At 45.3% G+C, this 19,108-nt stretch overlaps 1 protein-coding gene across 2 annotated transcripts in view; it reads left to right on the top strand.

Moving 5' to 3' along the window:
* Window positions 1-1,126: 1,126 nt before the first annotated feature.
* Window positions 1,127-19,108, top strand: part of dpysl4 (dihydropyrimidinase like 4) — a 33,454-nt gene continuing 15,472 nt past the window's right edge. For both annotated transcript variants that reach the window (XM_052512659.1, XM_052512658.1), the window contains exons 1-5: window positions 1,127-1,472; window positions 5,077-5,165; window positions 5,798-5,982; window positions 12,677-12,841; window positions 17,837-17,898. In XM_052512659.1, the coding sequence (XP_052368619.1) occupies window positions 1,413-1,472; window positions 5,077-5,165; window positions 5,798-5,982; window positions 12,677-12,841; window positions 17,837-17,898 (561 nt within the window). In that variant the 5' untranslated portion in view covers window positions 1,127-1,412. The remainder of the gene's footprint in view (window positions 1,473-5,076; window positions 5,166-5,797; window positions 5,983-12,676; window positions 12,842-17,836; window positions 17,899-19,108) is intronic.

The raw sequence follows: 19,108 nt of genomic DNA, 5'->3' as shown, positions 1-19,108 counted from the left end.
ACGCCCCAGTGGACAGCTCCTCTAGTCACTTGACTAACCAAGTCCTCTGCTATAGTAGGGCTACTTAAAAGGGGAATTAACTCCTAGGTTTTACTTGGGACAACTTTGGATATTTTTCACAGGCGTTTTAATTTCTTTCTTTCTGAGAATAAGACTAGTTATTGGCCATGTCAGAGAGGAAACTTCTCCCAAGAGATAGTGACGATGAAGGGTCGTTGCTGTCTAGACTGGGGACAGACAGCCCGAAACCCAGGGTCAAATTCGGCGGCATGTTCTGCAACGTGGAAGGCGCTTATGAGAATAAAACTTTAAATTTTGAGTCGTACAACAGCAGCCCCCAGTCTGTGAGACGGCATGTTAAGATTAAGAACGAGGAGAAATGCTGGTCCGATACTTTCAGTGACACCGGGAGTGTGAGTAACTTCTCGTCGGTCAGTGAGACCAGACCAAGTGGAGACAGAGCAGTTGGGTCCGAAACCGGCTCCTCCCAGGGTCAAATCGTTTACCAGACTGGACCTGGACACAACCGTGAGCACAATGGAAAACGGGAGGTAATTCCACACCTCACAGATTTATTTTCCCCAGTTGAAGATATGTTATATTGTGCGGTGCCTGAATTGACAACATGTCAAAAGTCAATTTACAAATCAGATATTTTTTTCTCTCCGTGTTTTGAACGTATATCTTTATGGAGGAAGTTAACCTAACACAATCTAATTGATATGTAATTAATTGATCAAGTATAGCCCAGGCTATGTTTAGGCTCTTCTCAGCTAGATCAATGTTTAGCCTATAGGAGCTGTCCCAATGGGCACGGAACTGAAATCACCATTATTCTGCCCATTGGTTGCCCATGGCCTAAAGAAAGAGATCTCACATGTGTATCTGTGATTTCAACACCTGGCTACTCCCACTGGTAACAGGCCCCGAGTTTTATCAAGAACACGAGTTTTAAGTGGCCACTAAATTATTGTTGCTGTGTAGGACAAAAGCCTGCCAGGATGCCTGCCTAGCCCCTATTAGCGGTAGGATGTGTGATGCCAGCCATTAGCTGGTAGGATGTGTGATGCCAGCCATTAGCCGGTAGGATGTTATGTGTCTGGAATATTAAACGAGCAGATGGTGCGCGAGGCAGCCGGATGTATTGTTGAAGGGAGGGCTCTGACTGGTGCGCGACAGCACTAACAAAGTAATAGTAACCTAGAACATATTATTTCTATTATTTTGTATATTCCTATATTCACACGATCTGACCAGTAGGATAGTGTAAATTAGATTACAGGAATTGGCTCCGACGACGGATTTTAAAGCGAGGAAATAGGCTACCAAGCGGTGATAAATCCGTTTCTCGTGTTCTTTGAAACATCGGGAATCAAAGCTCTGCCTCCCAGTGAACCGCTACACCGGCCGGCATGTCTTACCAAGGCAAGAAGAACATTCCCCGTTTGTCGGTAGGCACTCCTCGTTCATCGGTAGGTATATACGTTTGTCGCCCCACACACCGGTATTATTTATCGACTGCAACGAGTAAAAGGTAACCTACATGGTGTGATAAATCGTATTTCAATCTTCTTTCTTCTATACACCCCTCACACGCACGCAACAACCGGCTACTGCTTTAGTCTACAGACTTCACAATGTCAAAGCCCGAACAAGATACTCTCTTGGCATCGAATGTCTGTTCCGTCCTGGTCATGTCATGACGTTTTCTTGAAGGCTGCAATTAAAACATACAGAGTCTATGTGATGTAGGCTCACAATAAATTGTAGTGAATTGATCATGGCGGCGCCTGCCGCTATGGACTGATCAGAGAGCTGTCTCGCATTGTCGCATGTCCCCACATTTCAGTCAGTGATTTAATTGAATGGCATGCAGAATCCGGCCAAATAATAGATTTGAATTGCATATAATATCGTTCAATAAATGTTTTCCATTGAAAAGACTCAACAAAGATCTCAAACGTCTCAGAGATGCATTTCTAAGTGACCACGACAGCCTATATCGTTAACCATCAAACCATGGACATCTTGCAGCCGAAACGGTCTGTCTGAGTCTCCAAGAGCCTCTATGTCTCCTGCTAAAGGTTTCCCCTTGTCGTTAAAACGGGACAGATTCATCCATGCGGAGGAAGGGAGCACACAGTTGTGCGCTATAGCAACAGAGACAGGGCGTAGTTAGGGAAGACACACTGAATCCTATTTTCTTCCGGGCAATTTGACACAGTGGTCTGGCTGATGCAAAGCCTACAGTACAGGGCCGCTCCTTTAACCAGCATGACCCACATTCTCCTCCTTTGGAATTATTCTCTCCATTTTTGACGAGCAGCAGTTGAATATGAAGCCATTAAAAAGGCTACATGACTAAAATCAATACAGAGATTAAGACTGCCATAATTCCTAACTGTAACCCAAAGACCAGTGTGAGAGATGATAACTGTTCCCCGGCTACACTCTGTCTGTATGGGAGGCACTGATTGTAGCTTACTGTCTGTTCTTCTGGGGTCGTGTCTGTCTATCTGTCTGTCGTTCTGTGTCTCTCTACCTGCCTGCCTGTCTGCATGTAGGCCTGTCTGTCCGTACGCCCATGTGTCCGTCTGTCCATCCATCAGTCTGTCTACCAGTCACATTCTAAAAAAAAAAAAAAAATCTGTGTTAATAAAAACAACACAGGGTAAAAATCGGACAGAAAACACATGGTATTATTTTTGACCCAGCCAGTTGAGCACTTAGTTGGGTTATTGAGCTATGACCCACTGGGTCAGATCAGAAGACTGGAGGTATGGATTAGTAGGGGAGTGGCTTTCAGATAGTTATTTTAGGCCACCCGTGAGAGTAAATGTCATTCCGATCATCTGTTCTGTTGTCTTGTCGGCACGTATTTAGGTTAAGCACAGACACTTTTGAAGTTTAACGAGACTTACACAAAATGAGTGCCACAGGTGCATACGCATATCCCATTGTTGGGATGGTTACCACTTCGTTATGATATTTAAATAATCATGTTATTAACTGTTTATTAAAATATGCAATGTTCAAAAAATATTGAAGGACATCTTTAATTAACAGTGTACAAAACATAACATGATGAACAGGAATGACTTACTATTCTGGAATGGTCAACAAGACCTATCTGAAAGCCACGCCCCCTATAGGCCATACTTCCTGGAAATAGCATGACAATAAAAACCCATTCGATGGTTAAATGAACCCATGTTTAGGTAATCCAAAGCCATTTGCCTATTAGGGGGCTTGGTTTTCAGAGTTATTTTTGGCCACCCGTAAGAGTAAATGTCATTCTTATTGGTCATGTTGAGTTTGTACACTGCAAATTTCAATTATCCTTCAATATTTTTGCATATTACATATTTTATTATAAATTTAATTATATTATTATTTAAATATTTTAACAAATCTGTAACAAGCCATAAGGACATCATAGGACATCATACTCTTGTGTAAGCCTTATTAAAGCCCCAGAAGTGTCAGTGCTCAACATTAACATGTGTTGACAAGACAACAGAACAGATGGACTGGAATGACATTTACTCTCCCAGTGTTCTGATCTGACCCGATGGATCACAGCTCAGTAACCCTGCATCAACAACCCAACCTGGTTCTTCTTAAAGAAAACAATGTGGTTCTTGTGACCCAACTGGCTGGGTCATAATAACCCAATGTGTGTTCTGTCCAATAGTTACCCAAATTGGGTTGTTTTTATCACAGATATATTTTAGAGTGCAATGTTTTTTTTGTCAACCAGTAGCAGCAGTAACTCTGAACCGAAACTGTGAAGTCCTAGAGTGTAGCCCTCTGGTGTCCCTCTGGTGTCCTGGCTCTCTGTGGATCTGTCACTTTACATTATGGCTTCACTGTTTGTCTTTCCCAACAGGGTCTCTCTGCCCCTAAACTCTGTCTGTCTGTCTGTCTGTCTGTCTGTCTGTCTGTCTGTCTGTCTGTCTGTCTGTCTGTCTGTCTGTCTGTCTGTCTGTCTGTCTGTCTGTCTGTCTGCCCCTACTGATAGCAGCACCTCCCCTACTGATAGCAGCACCTCCCCTACTGATAGCAGCACCGCCCCTACTGATAGCAGCACCTCCCCTACTGATAGCTGCACCTCCCCTACTGATAGCAGCACCTCCCCTACTGATAGCAGCACCGCCCCTACTGATAGCAGCACCTCCCCTACTGATAGCAGCACCTCCCCTACTGATAGCAGCACCGCCCCTACTGATAGCAGCACCTCCCCTACTGATAGCAGCACCTCCCCTACTGATAGCAGCACCTCCCCTACTGATAGCAGCACCTCCCCTACTGATAGCAGCACCGCCCCTACTGATAGCAGCACCTCCCCTACTGATAGCAGCACCTCCCCTACTGATAGCAGCACCTCCCCTACTGATAGCAGCACCGCCCCTACTGATAGCAGCACCTCCCCTACTGATAGCAGCACCTCCCCTACTGATAGCAGCACCTCCCCTACTGATAGCAGCACCACCCCTACTGATAGCAGCACCTCCCCTACTGATAGCAGCACCTCCCCTACTGATAGCAGCACCTCCCCTACTGATAGCAGCACCTCCCCTACTGATAGCAGCACCACCCCTACTGATAGCAGCACCTCCCCTACTGATAGCAGCACCACCCCTACTGATAGCAGCACCTCCCCTACTGATAGCAGCACCTCCCCTACTGATAGCAGCACCTCCCCTACTGATAGCTGCACCTCCCCTACTGATAGCAGCACCTCCCCTACTGATAGCAGCACCACCCCTACTGATAGCAGCACCTCCCCTACTGATAGCAGCACCTCCCCTACTGATAGCAGCACCTCCCCTACTGATAGCAGCACCTCCCCTACTGATAGCAGCACCTCCCCTACTGATAGCAGCACCTCCCCTACTGATAGCTGCTTTAGTACACTTGTCTTTATATGACTGAGACATGTGGTTGTCTCCCCAAGCTACCTTAAGGTGATGGTAATACCTGTCAGTTCTTCTGGATACGAGTGTGTGTTTAATGACTAACATGTAAATATGTATTTGTGTTCCTCGCTGCTGTCGATGGTTCCTGTGTCTCCAGACTGATCGCCTCATTATCAAAGGAGGAAAGATCGTTAATGACGACCAGTCTTTCTACGCAGACGTCTATGTGGAGGATGGCACCATCAAGTAAGAAGTTACTGTTAACACACACACACACACACACACACACACACACACACACACACACACACACACACACACACACACACACACACACACACACACACACACACACACACACACACACACACACACACACACACACACACACACACACACAGACACACACACACACACACACAGACACACACACACACACACACACACACACAGACGTCTATGTGGAGGATGGCCCTAACCCTACATAGGCAGACAGAGAGGCAGACAGAGAGGCAGACAGACATATAGATACAGGCAGACGGACATATAGACACAGGCATACAGAGGCAGACAAAGAGGCAGACAGACATATAGACACAGGCAGACAGAGAGGCAGACAGACATATAGACACAGGCAGACAGAGAGGCAGACAGACAGGCAGACACAAGCAGGCAGACAGACAGGCAGGCAGACAGAGAGGCAGACAGAGAGGCAGACCGACATATAGACACAGGCAGACAGACAGGCAGACATAGAGGCAGACAGACATAAAGACGCAGGCAGACAGGCAGACAGAGAGGCAGACAGACACATAAACTGTTGTTGCTGTTAAAATGTGACCATTGTCCTGTACCATGGCCTGTGTCCTCCTCACCAGGCAGATTGGTGAGAACCTTTTAGTTCCAGGAGGGGTGAAGACGGTTGATGCCTACGGACACATCGTGATCCCCGGTGGCATCGATGTGAACACCAGCCTCCAGACCTCCCAGCTGGGAATGAGCCCTTCAGATGACTTCTACCACGGGACCAAGGCTGCCCTGGCAGGGGGTACCACCATGATCAGTAGGGTTCCTCTATTATACTGCTGACCCTAACCCTAACTAACCCTAACCTTCACTAACCCTAACTAACCCTAACTAACCCTAACCCTAACTAACCCTAACCTTAACTAACCCTAACTAACCCTAACTAACCCTAACCTTCACTAACCCTAACTAACCCTAACTAACCCTAACCCTAACTAACCCTAACCCTAACTAACCCTAACCCTAACTAACCCTAACCTTCACTAACCCTAACTAACCCTAACTAACCCTAACCTTCACTAACCCTAACTAACCCTAACTAACCCTAACCCAGATGACTTCTACCACGGGACCAAGGCTGCCCTGGCAGGGGGCACCACCATGATCAGTAGGGTTCCTCTATTATACTGCTGACCCTAACCCTAACTAACCCTAACCTTCACTAACCCTCACTAACCCTAACCTAACCCTAACCCCTAACTAACCCTAACCCTAACCCAGATGACTTCTACCACGGGACCAAGGCTGCCCTGGCAGGGGGCACCACCATGATCAGTAGGGTTCCTCTATTATACTGCTGACCCTAACCCTAACTAACCCTAACCTTCACTAACCCTAACTAACCCTAACTAACCCTAACCTTCACTAACCCTAACTAACCCTAACCTTCACTAACCCTAACTAACCCTAACTAACCCTAACCTTCACTAACCCTAACTAACCCTAACCTTCACTAACCTTCACTAACCCTAACTAACCCTAACCTTCACTAACCTTCACTAACCCTAACTAACCCTAACCTTCACTAACCCTAACTAACCCTAACTAACCCTAACCTTCACTAACCCTAACTAACCCTAACCTTCACTAACCCTAACTAACCCTAACTAACCCTAACCTTCACTAACCCTAACTAACCCTAACCTTCACTAACCCTAACTAACCCTAACTAACCCTAACCTTCACTAACCCTAACTAACCCTAACCTTCACTAACCCTAACTAACCCTAACTAACCCTAACCTTCACTAACCCTAACCCTAACTAACCCTAACTAACCCTAACCTTCACTAACCCTAACCCTAACCCAGATGACTAACCACGGGACCAAGGCTGCCCTGGCAGGGGGCACCACCATGATGTAGGGTTCCTCTATTATACTGGACCCTAACCCTAACTAACCTGGCCTTCACTAACCCTAACTAACCAACTAACCCTCCCTAACTAACCCTTCCTAACCTTCACTAACCCTCACTAACCCTAACTAACCCTAACCCTAACTAACCCTAACTAACCCTAACCTTCACTAACCCTAACTAACCCTAACTAACCCTAACCCTAACTAACCCTAACTAACCCTAACCTTCACTAACCCTCACTAACCCTAACTAACCCTAACCCTAACTAACCCTAACCCTAACTAACCCTAACCCTAACTAACCCTAACCTTCACTAACCCTCACTAACCCTAACTAACCCTAACCTTAACTAACCCTAACCTTCACTAACCCTAACTAACCCTAACCCTAACTAACCCTAACTAACCCTAACCTTAACTAACCCTAACTAACCCTAACCCTAACTAACCCTAACTAACCCTAACCTTCACTAACCCTAACTAACCCTAACTAACCCTAACCTTAACCCAGATGACTTCTACCACGGGACCAAGGCTGCCCTGGCAGGGGGCACCACCATGATCAGTAGGGTTCCTCTATTATACTGCTGACCCTAACCCTAACTAACCCTAACCTTCACTAACCCTAACTAACCCTAACTAACCCTAACCCTAACCCTAACTAACCCTAACCCAGATGACTTCTACCACGGGACCAAGGCTGCCCTGGCAGGGGGCACCACCATGATCAGTAGGGTTCCTCTATTATACTGCTGACCCTAACCCTAACTAACCCTAACCTTCACTAACCCTAACTAACCCTAACCCTAACTAACCCTAACCTTCACTAACCCTAACTAACCCTAACTAACCCTAACCTTCACTAACCCTAACTAACCCTAACCTTCACTAACCCTAACTAACCCTAACTAACCCTAACCCTAACTAACCCTCACTAACCCTAACTAACCCTAACCCTCACTAACCCTAACCCTAACCCTAACCCTAACCCTAACCCTAACTAACCCTAACTAACCCTAACCCAGATGACTTCTACCACGGGACCAAGGCTGCCCTGGCAGGGGGCACCACCATGATCAGTAGGGTTCCTCTATTATACTGCTGACCCTAACCCTAACTAACCCTAACCTTCACTAACCCTAACTAACCCTAACTAACCCTAACCCTAACTAACCCTAACCTTCACTAACCCTAACTAACCCTAACTAACCCTAACCTTAACTAACCCTAACCCTAACTAACCCTAACCCTAACTAACCCTAACCTTCACTAACCCTAACTAACCCTAACTAACCCTAACTAACCCTAACCCAGATGACTTCTACCACGGGACCAAGGCTGCCCTGGCAGGGGGCACCACCATGATCAGTAGGGTTCCTCTATTATACTGCTGACCCTAACCCTAACTAACCCTAACCCTAACTAACCCTAACTAACCCTAACCTTCACTAACCCTAACTAACCCTAACTAACCCTAACCTTCACTAACCCTAACTAACCCTAACCTTCACTAACCCTAACTAACCCTAACTAACCCTAACCCTCACTAACCCTAACTAACCCTAACCTTCACTAACCCTAACTAACCCTAACTAACCCTAACCTTCACTAACCCTCACTAACCCTAACTAACCCTAACCTTCACTAACCCTAACTAACCCTAACTAACCCTAACCTTCACTAACCCTAACTAACCCTAACTAACCCTAACCTTCACTAACCCTAACTAACCCTAACTAACCCTAACCCAGATGACTTCTACCACGGGACCAAGGCTGCCCTGGCAGGGGGCACCACCATGATCAGTAGGGTTCCTCTATTATACTGCTGACCCTAACCCTAACTAACCCTAACCTTCACTAACCCTAACTAACCCTAACTAACCCTAACCTTCACTAACCCTAACTAACCCTAACCTTCACTAACCCTAACTAACCCTAACTAACCCTAACCTTCACTAACCCTAACTAACCCTAACCCTAACTAACCCTAACCTTCACTAACCCTAACTAACCCTAACTAACCCTAACCTTCACTAACCCTCACTAACCCTAACTAACCCTAACCTTCACTAACCCTAACTAACCCTAACCTTCACTAACCCTAACTAACCCTAACCTTCACTAACCCTAACTAACCCTAACCTACCCTAACCTTCACTAACCCTAACTAACCCTAACCTTCACTAACCCTAACTAACCCTAACTAACCCTAACCTTCACTAACCCTAACTAACCCTAACCTTCACTAACCCTAACTAACCCTAACCTTCACTAACCCTAACTAACCCTAACCTTCACTAACCCTAACTAACCCTAACCTTCACTAACCCTAACTAACCCTAACCTTCACTAACCCTAACTAACCCTAACCTTCACTAACCCTAACTAACCCTAACCTTAACTAACCCTAACTAACCCTAACCTTCACTAACCCTAACTAACCCTAACCTTAACTAACCCTAACCTTCACTAACCCTAACCTTCACTAACCCTAACTAACCCTAACTAACCCTAACCTTCACTAACCCTCACTAACCCTAACTAACCCTAACCTTCACTAACCCTAACTAACCCTAACCTTAACTAACCCTAACTAACCCTAACCTTAACTAACCCTAACCTTAACTAACCCTAACCTTCACTAACCCTAACTAACCATAACTAACCCTAACCTTAACTAACCCTAACTAACCCTAACTAACCCTAACCTTAACTAACCCTAACTAACCCTAACTAACCCTAACCTTCACTAACCCTAACTAACCCTAACCTTAACTAACCCTAACTAACCCCAACCTTAACTAACCCTAACTAACCCTAACCTTAACTAACCATAACTAACCTTAACTAACCCTAACCTTAACTAACCCTAACCTTAACTAAATCTAACTAACCTTAACTATCCCTAACCTTAACTAACCCTAACTAACCCTGACCTTAACTAACCCTAACTAACCGTAACCTTAACTGACCCTAACCTTAACTAACCCTAACTAACCATATCTAACCCTAACCTCAACTAACCCTATCTAACCCTAACTAGCCTTAACTAACTAATTTGGGGATTTGTATGTTTCGGCCTAGTATGGTTCTCAATCAGAGGCAGGTGTCATTAGTTGTCTCTGATTGAGAATCATACTTAGGTAGCCTGGGTTGCACTGTTTGTTTGTGGGTGATTGTCTATGCTAGTTGCTTGTGTCAGCACAGGTCTCATTTGTAGCTTCACGGTCATTATTGGTTTATTGTTTTTGTATTCAGTGTTCAGTTCTTTCTTTAATTAAATATTCATCATGAACACATACCATGCCGCATTTTGGTCCTCCGATCCTTCTCGCCTCTCCTCTTCAGAGCATTTTGGTCCTTCAGATGAAGAGGAGGAAGACCATGACAGATAGCGAGATGTAACACCATAGAGTCTTTCCAGTCCACAGAGATAATATATTATACAGCACTGAGAGAGAGAGAGATCTAACACTATAGAGTCTTTTCAGTCCACAGAGATAATATATTATACAGCACTGAGGGAGAGAGAGAGAGATCTAACACTATAGAGTCTTTTCAGTCCACAGAGATAATATATTATATAGCACTGAGGGAGAGATCTAACACTATAGAGTCTATCCAGTCCACAGAGATTATATATTATACAGCACTGAGGGAGAGAGAGAGAGAGATCTAACACTATAGAGTCTTTTCAGTCCACATAGATAATATATTATACAGCACTGAGGGAGAGAGAGAGAGATCTAACACTATAGAGTCTTTTCAGTCCACAGAGATTATATATTATACAGGGAGAGGGAGGGAGGGAGGGAGGAGGGGGTGGTACAGGGAGAGAGAGGTGGTTTAAGGAGAGGGAGGGAGGTGGAACAGGGAGAGGGATGGAGGGAGGTGGAACAGGGAGAGAGAGATGGTATAGGGAGAGGGAGGGAGGGAGGTGGAACAGGGAGAGGGATGGAGGGAGGTGGAACAGGGAGAGGGATGGAGGGAGGTGGAACAGGGAGAGGGATGGAGGGAGGTGGTATAGGGAGAGGGAGGGAGGTGGAACAGGGAGAGGGAGGGGTAGGGCAGCTGCCTCTGGGTCAGATCAGAGGGAGACAATTTGTGTTTCTTTGTGGCAGCGAGTGAGACAGGCTGAGAGGGAAGCTCTCTGAGCGGTTAGAGACGGGGGGGACGGAGGAGAGCTGGAGGAGAGGAGAGCATGTCTGAGTGCTGCAGTTAGATCATCTGAAACCGGGTCATGCTATCCCAGCCTGTCAGAGAGACTTTACTCTGAACTCTTTACCCTCAAACCGTCCCCCTGCTCCTATTGGATCTGTGTAAACAGCAGCACAGACCCCATACGGCTGTTATGTGAGCTGTGTTTTTAGGGATGGAACATTGGAGGAAATATCAGCCTGATGTTTTTAATGGATACTGCTGTGACTTTGCATCGTCTACGTTATTCGTGGATCGTCATCAATCTTGAATGAAAGAAACTGAGTTGAAGTTCACTGCTCAGTGTGTGGTTTCCTCTCTCCCCTGTCAGTCCCATAGTTGACCTGGTCCTCTTCTTCTTCTCTCCTCTCCTATAGTTGACCTGGTCCTCTTCTTCTTCTCTCCTCTCCTATAGTTGACCTGGTCCTCTTCTTCTTCTCTCCTCTCCTATAGTTGACCTGGTCCTCTTCTTCTTCTCTCCTCTCCTATAGTTGACCTGGTCCTCTTCTTCTTCTCTCCTCTCCTATAGTTGACCTGGTCCTCTTCTTCTTCTCTCCTGTCCTCTAATTGACCTGGTCTTCTTCTCTCCTGTCCTATAGTTGACCTGGTCCTCTTCTTCTTCTCTCCTCTCCTATAGTTGACCTGGTCCTCTTCTTCTTCTCTCCTGTCCTATAGTTGACCTGGTCCTCTTCTTCTCTCCTGTCCTATAGTTGACCCTGTCCTCCTCTTCTTCTCTCCTGTCCTATAGTTGACCTGTTCCTCTTCTTCTTCTCTCCTGTCCTCTAGTTGACCTGGTCTTCTTCTTCTCTCCTGTCCTATAGTTGACCTGGTCCTCTTCTTCTTCTCTCCTGTCCTATAGTTGACCTGGTCCTCTTCTTCTTCTCTCCTGTCCTATAGTTGACCTGGTCTTCTTCTTCTCTCCTGTCCTCTAGTTGACCTGGTCTTCTTCTTCTCTCCTGTCCTATAGTTGACCTGGTCCTCTTCTTCTCTCCTGTCCTATAGTTGACCTGTCCTCCTCTTCTTCTCTCCTGTCCTATAGTTGACCTGTTCCTCTTCTTCTTCTCTCCTGTCCTCTAGTTGACCTGGTCTTCTTCTTCTCTCCTGTCCTATAGTTGACCTGGTCTTCTTCTTCTCTCCTGTCCTATAGTTGACCTGGTCTTCTTCTTCTCTCCTGTCCTCTAGTTGACCTGGTCTTCTTCTTCTCTCCTGTCCTCTAGTTGACCTGGTCCTCTTCTTCTCTCCTGTCCTCTAGTTGACCTGGTCCTCTTCTTCTCTCCCGTCCTCTAGTTGACCCTGTCCTCCTCTTCTTCTCTCCTGTCCTCTAGTTGACCTGGTCCTCTTCTTCTCTCCCGTCCTCTAGTTGACCTGGTCCTCTTCTTCTCTCCCGTCCTATAGTTGACCATGTGGTCCCCGAGCCTGGTGCCAGCCTCCTGGGGGCCTACGACCAGTGGAAGGACATAGCAGACAGGGGGTCCTGCTGTGATTACTCCCTCCACATGGACATCACCCGCTGGCACGACGGACTCTTTGAAGAGATGGAGAGTCTGGTGAAGGATAAAGGTATTGTTTCAGGATGTTCTGGATCTACCTGTGTAGATAGTTCCTGTGTCTGTCTTCAGATCTCAATCTGTCTGACACAAAAACACCCAATATGACTCTTAAATCGTTTCCCTACCATATAACTACTAGATGAGAATACATTAGATGATATTACCACAAATAACACTTGAAAGGGGTCATGTCCAGCTGTTAATGGTGTTGTGGTAATGTATCTGATACTGTGTTGTTAATGGTGTTGTGGTAATGTATCTGATACTGTGTTAATGGTGTTGTGGTAATGTATCTGATACTGTGTTAATGGTGTTGTGGTAATGTATCTGATACTGTGTTAATGGTGTTGTGGTAATGTATCTGATACTGTGTTAATGGTGTTGTGGTAATGTCTGATACTGTGTTAAGAGCGTCTGGTAAATGACTTAAATGTAAATGTAAATGTAAATGTGTCTGATACTGTGTTGTTAATGGTGTTGTGGTAATGGTGTTGTGATAATGTCTGATACTGTGTTAATGGTGTTGTGGTAATGTGTCTGATACTGTGTTGTTAATGGTGTTGTGGTAATGTGTCTGATACTGTGTTGTTAATGGTGTTGTGGTAATGTGTCTGATACTGTGTTGTTAATGGTGTTGTGGTAATGTGTCTGATACTGTGTTAATGGTGTTGTGGTAATGTGTCTGATACTGTGTTAATGGTGTTGTGGTAATGTATCTGATACTGTGTTAATGGTGTTGTGGTAATGTGTCTGATACTGTGTTAATGGTGTTGTGGTAATGTGTCTGATACTGTGTTAATGGTGTTGTGGTAATGTGTCTGATACTGTGTTGTTAATGGTGTTGTGGTAATGTGTCTGATACTGTGTTGTTAATGGTGTTGTGGTAATGTATCTGATACTGTGTTGTTAATGGTGTTGTGGTAATGTGTCTGATACTGTGTTAATGGTGTTGTGGTAATGTATCTGATACTGTGTTGTTAATGGTGTTGTGGTAATGTATCTGATACTGTGTTAATGGTGTTGTGGTAATGTATCTGATACTGTGTTAATGGTGTTGTGGTAATGTATCTGATACTGTGTTAATGGTGTTGTGGTAATGTGTCTGATACTGTGTTAATGGTGTTGTGGTAATGTGTCTGATACTGTGTTGTTAATGGTGTTGTGGTAATGTATCTGATACTGTGTTAATGGTGTTGTGGTAATGTATCTGATACTGTGTTAATGGTGTTGTGGTAATGTATCTGATACTGTGTTGTTAATGGTGTTGTGGTAATGTATCTGATACTGTGTTAATGGTGTTGTGGTAATGTGTCTGATACTGTGTTAATGGTGTTGTGGTAATGTATCTGATACTGTGTTAATGGTGTTGTGGTAATGTGTCTGATACTGTGTTGTTAATGGTGTTGTGGTAATGTGTCTGATACTGTGTTAATGGTGTTGTGGTAATGTATCTGATACTGTGTTAATGGTGTTGTGGTAATGTATCTGATACTGTGTTAATGGTGTTGTGGTAATGTATCTGATACTGTGTTAATGGTGTTGTGGTAATGTGTCTGATACTGTGTTGTGGTAATGTATCTGATACTGTTAATGGTGTTGTGGTAATGTACCTGATACTGTGTTAATGGTGTTGTGGTAATGTGTCTGATACTGTGTTAATGGTGTTGTGGTAATGTATACTGATACTGTGTTGTTAATGGTGTTGTGGTAATGTGTTGATACTGTGTTAATGGTGTTGTGGTAATGTGTCTGATACTGTGTTAATGGTGTTGTGGTAATGTGTCTGATACTGTGTTGTTAATGGTGTTGTGGTAATGTACCTGATACTGTGTTAATGGTGTTGTGGTAATGTGTCTGATACTGTGTTAATGGTGTTGTGGTAATGTACCTGATACTGTGTTAATGGTGTTGTGGTAATGTGTCTGATACTGTGTTGCTAATGGTGTTGTGGTAATGTATCTGATACTGTGTTGTGTAATGGTGTTGTGGTAATGTATCTGATACTGTGTTGTTAATGGTGTTGTGGTAATGTATCTGATACTGTGTTGTTAATGGTGTTGTGGTAATGTACCTGATACTGTGTTGTTAATGGTGTTGTGGTAATGTGTTAATGGTGTTGTGGTAATGTGTCTGATACTGTGTTAATGGTGTTGTGGTAATGTGTCTGATACTGTGTTGTTAATGGTGTTGTGGTAATGTGTCTGATACTGTGTTGTTAATGGTGTTGTGGTAATGTACTGATACTGTGTTAATGGTGTTGTGGTAATGTGTCTGATACTGTGTTAATGGTGTTGTGGTAATGTGTCTGATACTGTGTTGTTAATGGTGTTGTGGTGTACCTGATACTGTGTTAATGGTGTTATGGTAATGTGTCTGATACTGTGTTAATGGTGTTGTGGTAATGTACCTGATACTGTGTTAATGGTGTTGTGGTAATGTATCTGATACTGTGTTAATGGTGTTGTGGTAATGTAATCTGATACTGTGTTAATGGTGTTGTGGTAATGTATCTGATACTGTGTTAATGGTGTTGTGGTAATGTGTCTGATACTGTGTTAATGGTGTTGTGGTAATGTACCTGATACTGTGTTAATGGTGTTGTGGTAATGTGTCTGATACTGTGTTAATGGTGTTGTGGTAATGTGTCTTATACTGTGTTAATGGTGTTGTGGTAATGTATCTGATACTGTGTTAATGGTGTTGTGGTAATGTGTCTGATACTGTGTTGTTAATGGTGTTGTGGTAATGTATCTGATACTGTGTTAATGGTGTTGTGGTACTCACTGATACTGTGTTAATGGTGTTGTGGTAATGTGTCCATACTGTGTTAATGGTGTTGTGGTAATGTCTGATACTGTGTTAATGGTGTTGTGGTGGCCCACCTCTGACTGTACCCATGTGTTGTGGTAACTGTGTTAATGGTGTTGTGAATGTACACTCACTGTGTTGTGGTAATGGTACTGTGTTAATGGTGTTGACAATGTGTCTGATACTAATGGTGTTGAATGTGTCTGCCCTGTGTTACCAATGGTGTGGTGTGTGGTAATGTAATCTGATACTGACAGTTAATGGTGTTGTGGTAATGTGTCACTGACTAATCCACACAGACACTTATACTGTTAATGGTGCCAGGTAATGTACTCTGATACTGTGTTAGCTGTTGTGGTACTCACTAATGGTGACAATGTGTCCACACTGTGTTAATGGTGTTGTGGTAATGTGTCTGATACTGTGTTGTTACACATGTGTCTGACACAATGGTGTTAATGGTGTGTGGTAATGTGTCTGATACTGTCCAATGGTGACACACTCACTAATGTGTGTTACACACACAGCTAATGGTGTTGTGGTACCCATGTGTCTGACACTGTGTTAATCACACAGTACACACTGTGTTAATGGTGTTGTGACAGCTGAGACAGCCCACCAACTGTCTCTGATACTGTGTCTACACTTAATGGTGACAACACCTGATACTGTGTTAATAATAATGTTGTGGTAATGTGTCATACTGTGTTAATGGTGTTGTGGTAATGTATCATACTCAATGGTGTTGTGGTAATCCACACAGTGTTGTTACAGCCAGGTAATGCCCACCTGAACTGTGTTGTCACCCAGCTGAGGTAATACACTCACTAATCCACACAGACATGGTGTTGTGGCCATGTCATCTGATACCAATGGTGTTGTGGTACTGACACTCACTAATCCAATAGACACACTGGTAATCCACACAGACAGCCAGTCAGCCCACCAACTGCTTTCTTCTGCACCCAGCTGAGCTACACTCACTAATCCACACAGACAGCAGTCAGCCCACCAACTCACACACACCAGTCACCCACTGTGTCCACTGATAGCTGACAGCCAGTCAGCACCAACTCTCTCTCACTAGCTGATCACTCCTACACTCACTAATCCACACAGACAGCCAGTCAGCCCACCAACTCTCTCTCACCCAGCTGAGCTACACTCACTAATCCACACAGACAGCCAGCCAGCCCACCAACTCTCTCTCACCCAGCTGAGCTACACTCACTAATCCACACAGACACACTCACTAATCCACACAGACAGCCAGCCAGCCCACCAACTCTCTCTCACCCAGCTGACTACACTCACTAATCCACACAGACAGCCAGTCAGCCCACCAACTCTCTCTCACCCAGCTGAGCTACACTCACTAATCCACACAGACAGCCAGCCAGCCCACCAACTCTCTCTCACCCAGCTGAGCTACACTCACTAATCCACAGACAGACAGACACACCCAGCTGAACTACACTCAATCCACACAGACAGCCAGCCAGCCCACCAACTCTCTCTCACCCAGCTGACCAGACAGCCAGCCCACCAACTCTCTCTCACCCAGCTGTACTACACTCACTAATCCACACAGACACACTCACTAATCCACACAGACAGCCAGCCAGCCCACCAACTCTCTCTCACCCAGCTGAGCTACACTCACTAATCCACACAGACAGCCAGCCAGCCCACCAACTCTCTCTCACCCAGCTGACTACACTCACTAATCCACACAGACACACTCACTAATCCACACAGACAGCCAGCCAGCCCACCAACTCTCTCTCACCCAGCTGAGCTACACTCACTAATCCACACAGACACACTCACTAATCCACACAGACAGCCAGCAGCCCACCAACTCTCTCTCACCCAGCTGAGCTACACTCACTAATCCACACAGACACACTCACTCATCCACACAGACAGCCAGTCAGCCCACCAACTCTCTCTCACCCAGCTGAACAGCACTCACTCATGCACTCACACACACACAAAACCACTCACTCACTCACTCACTCACTCACTCACTCACTCACTCACACACACAGCCACTCACACACACAACCACACAACCATATGCACACACAGGAGCGCACAGACATATAGACACATCTGCACATGCTTGTGATTTTCAAATGGGAGAAATTAAATTCCTTGAACTGGTTTGAAATGTGTTATGTTTGAATTTCTCCAGGAGTCAATTCCTTCTTGATCTTCATGGCTTACAAGGACAAATTCCAGAGCTCAGATAGTCAGGTAAGTTTTATTTCTTCAAACTATTTATTCAGACGTCTCTAAAATGTAAATAATAACCTTGGGTGTTTCTCCATATGCATACTACCGTGCTCCGTACTCTCACGCTCTCATCTGAGGACGTTCTCTTGAGTAAAACAATCCATTTGAGCAGCACTACCCCTACTGTATTACCTCACCACCCCTACTGTATTACCTCACCACCCCTACTGTATTACCTCACCACCCCTACTGTATTACCTCACCACCCCTACTGTATTACCTCACCACCCCTACTGTATTACCTCACCACCCCTACTGTATTACCTCACCACCCCTACTGTATTACCTCACCACCCCTACTGTATTACCTCACCACCCCTACTGTATTACCTCACCACCCCTACTGTATTACCTCACTATAGACCCCTACTGTATTACCTCACTCCCTCACTGTGATTACCTCAGAGCTCCCCTACTGTATTACCTCACCACCCCTACTGTATTACCTCACCACCCCTACTGTATTACCTCACCACCCCTACTGTATTACCTCACCACCCCTACTGTATTACCTCACCACCCCTACTGTATTACCTCACCACCCCTACTGTATTACCTCACCACCCCTACTGTATTACCTCACCACCCCTACTGTATTACCTCACCACCCCTACTGTATTACCTCACCACACTACCCCTACTGTATTACCTCACGCTGAGCAGCATTCCCCCTACTGTATTACCTCACGCTGAGCGGCACTCTACCCCTACTGTATTACCTCACCACCCCTACTGTATTACCTCACCACCCCTACTGTATTACCTCACGCTGAGCGGCACTCCCCCTACTGTATTACCTCACCACCCCTACTGTATTACCTCACCACCCCTACTGTATTACCTCACACTGAGCAGCACTCCCCCTACTGTATTACCTCACGCGGAGCAGCATTCCCTCTACTGTATTACCTCACGCTGAGCAGCATTCCCTCTACTGTATTACCTCACGCTGAGCAGCACTCCCCCTACTGTATTACCTCACGCTGAGCAGCACTCCCCCTACTGTATTACCTCACGCTGAGCAGCACTCCCCCTACTGTATTACCTCACGCTGAGCAGCACTCCCCCTACTGTATTACCTCACGCTGAGCAGCACTCCCCCTACTGTATTACCTCACACTCCCCCTACTGTATTACCTCACCACCCCTACTGTATTACCTCACCACCCCT

This window comes from Oncorhynchus keta, unplaced genomic scaffold, assembly GCF_023373465.1.
Source record: "Oncorhynchus keta strain PuntledgeMale-10-30-2019 unplaced genomic scaffold, Oket_V2 Un_contig_889_pilon_pilon, whole genome shotgun sequence".
Classification (NCBI taxonomy): Eukaryota; Metazoa; Chordata; class Actinopteri; order Salmoniformes; family Salmonidae; genus Oncorhynchus; species Oncorhynchus keta.
The sequence above is the reverse complement of the archived record's forward strand: the minus strand, read 5'-3'. Positions and strand labels throughout refer to the sequence as shown.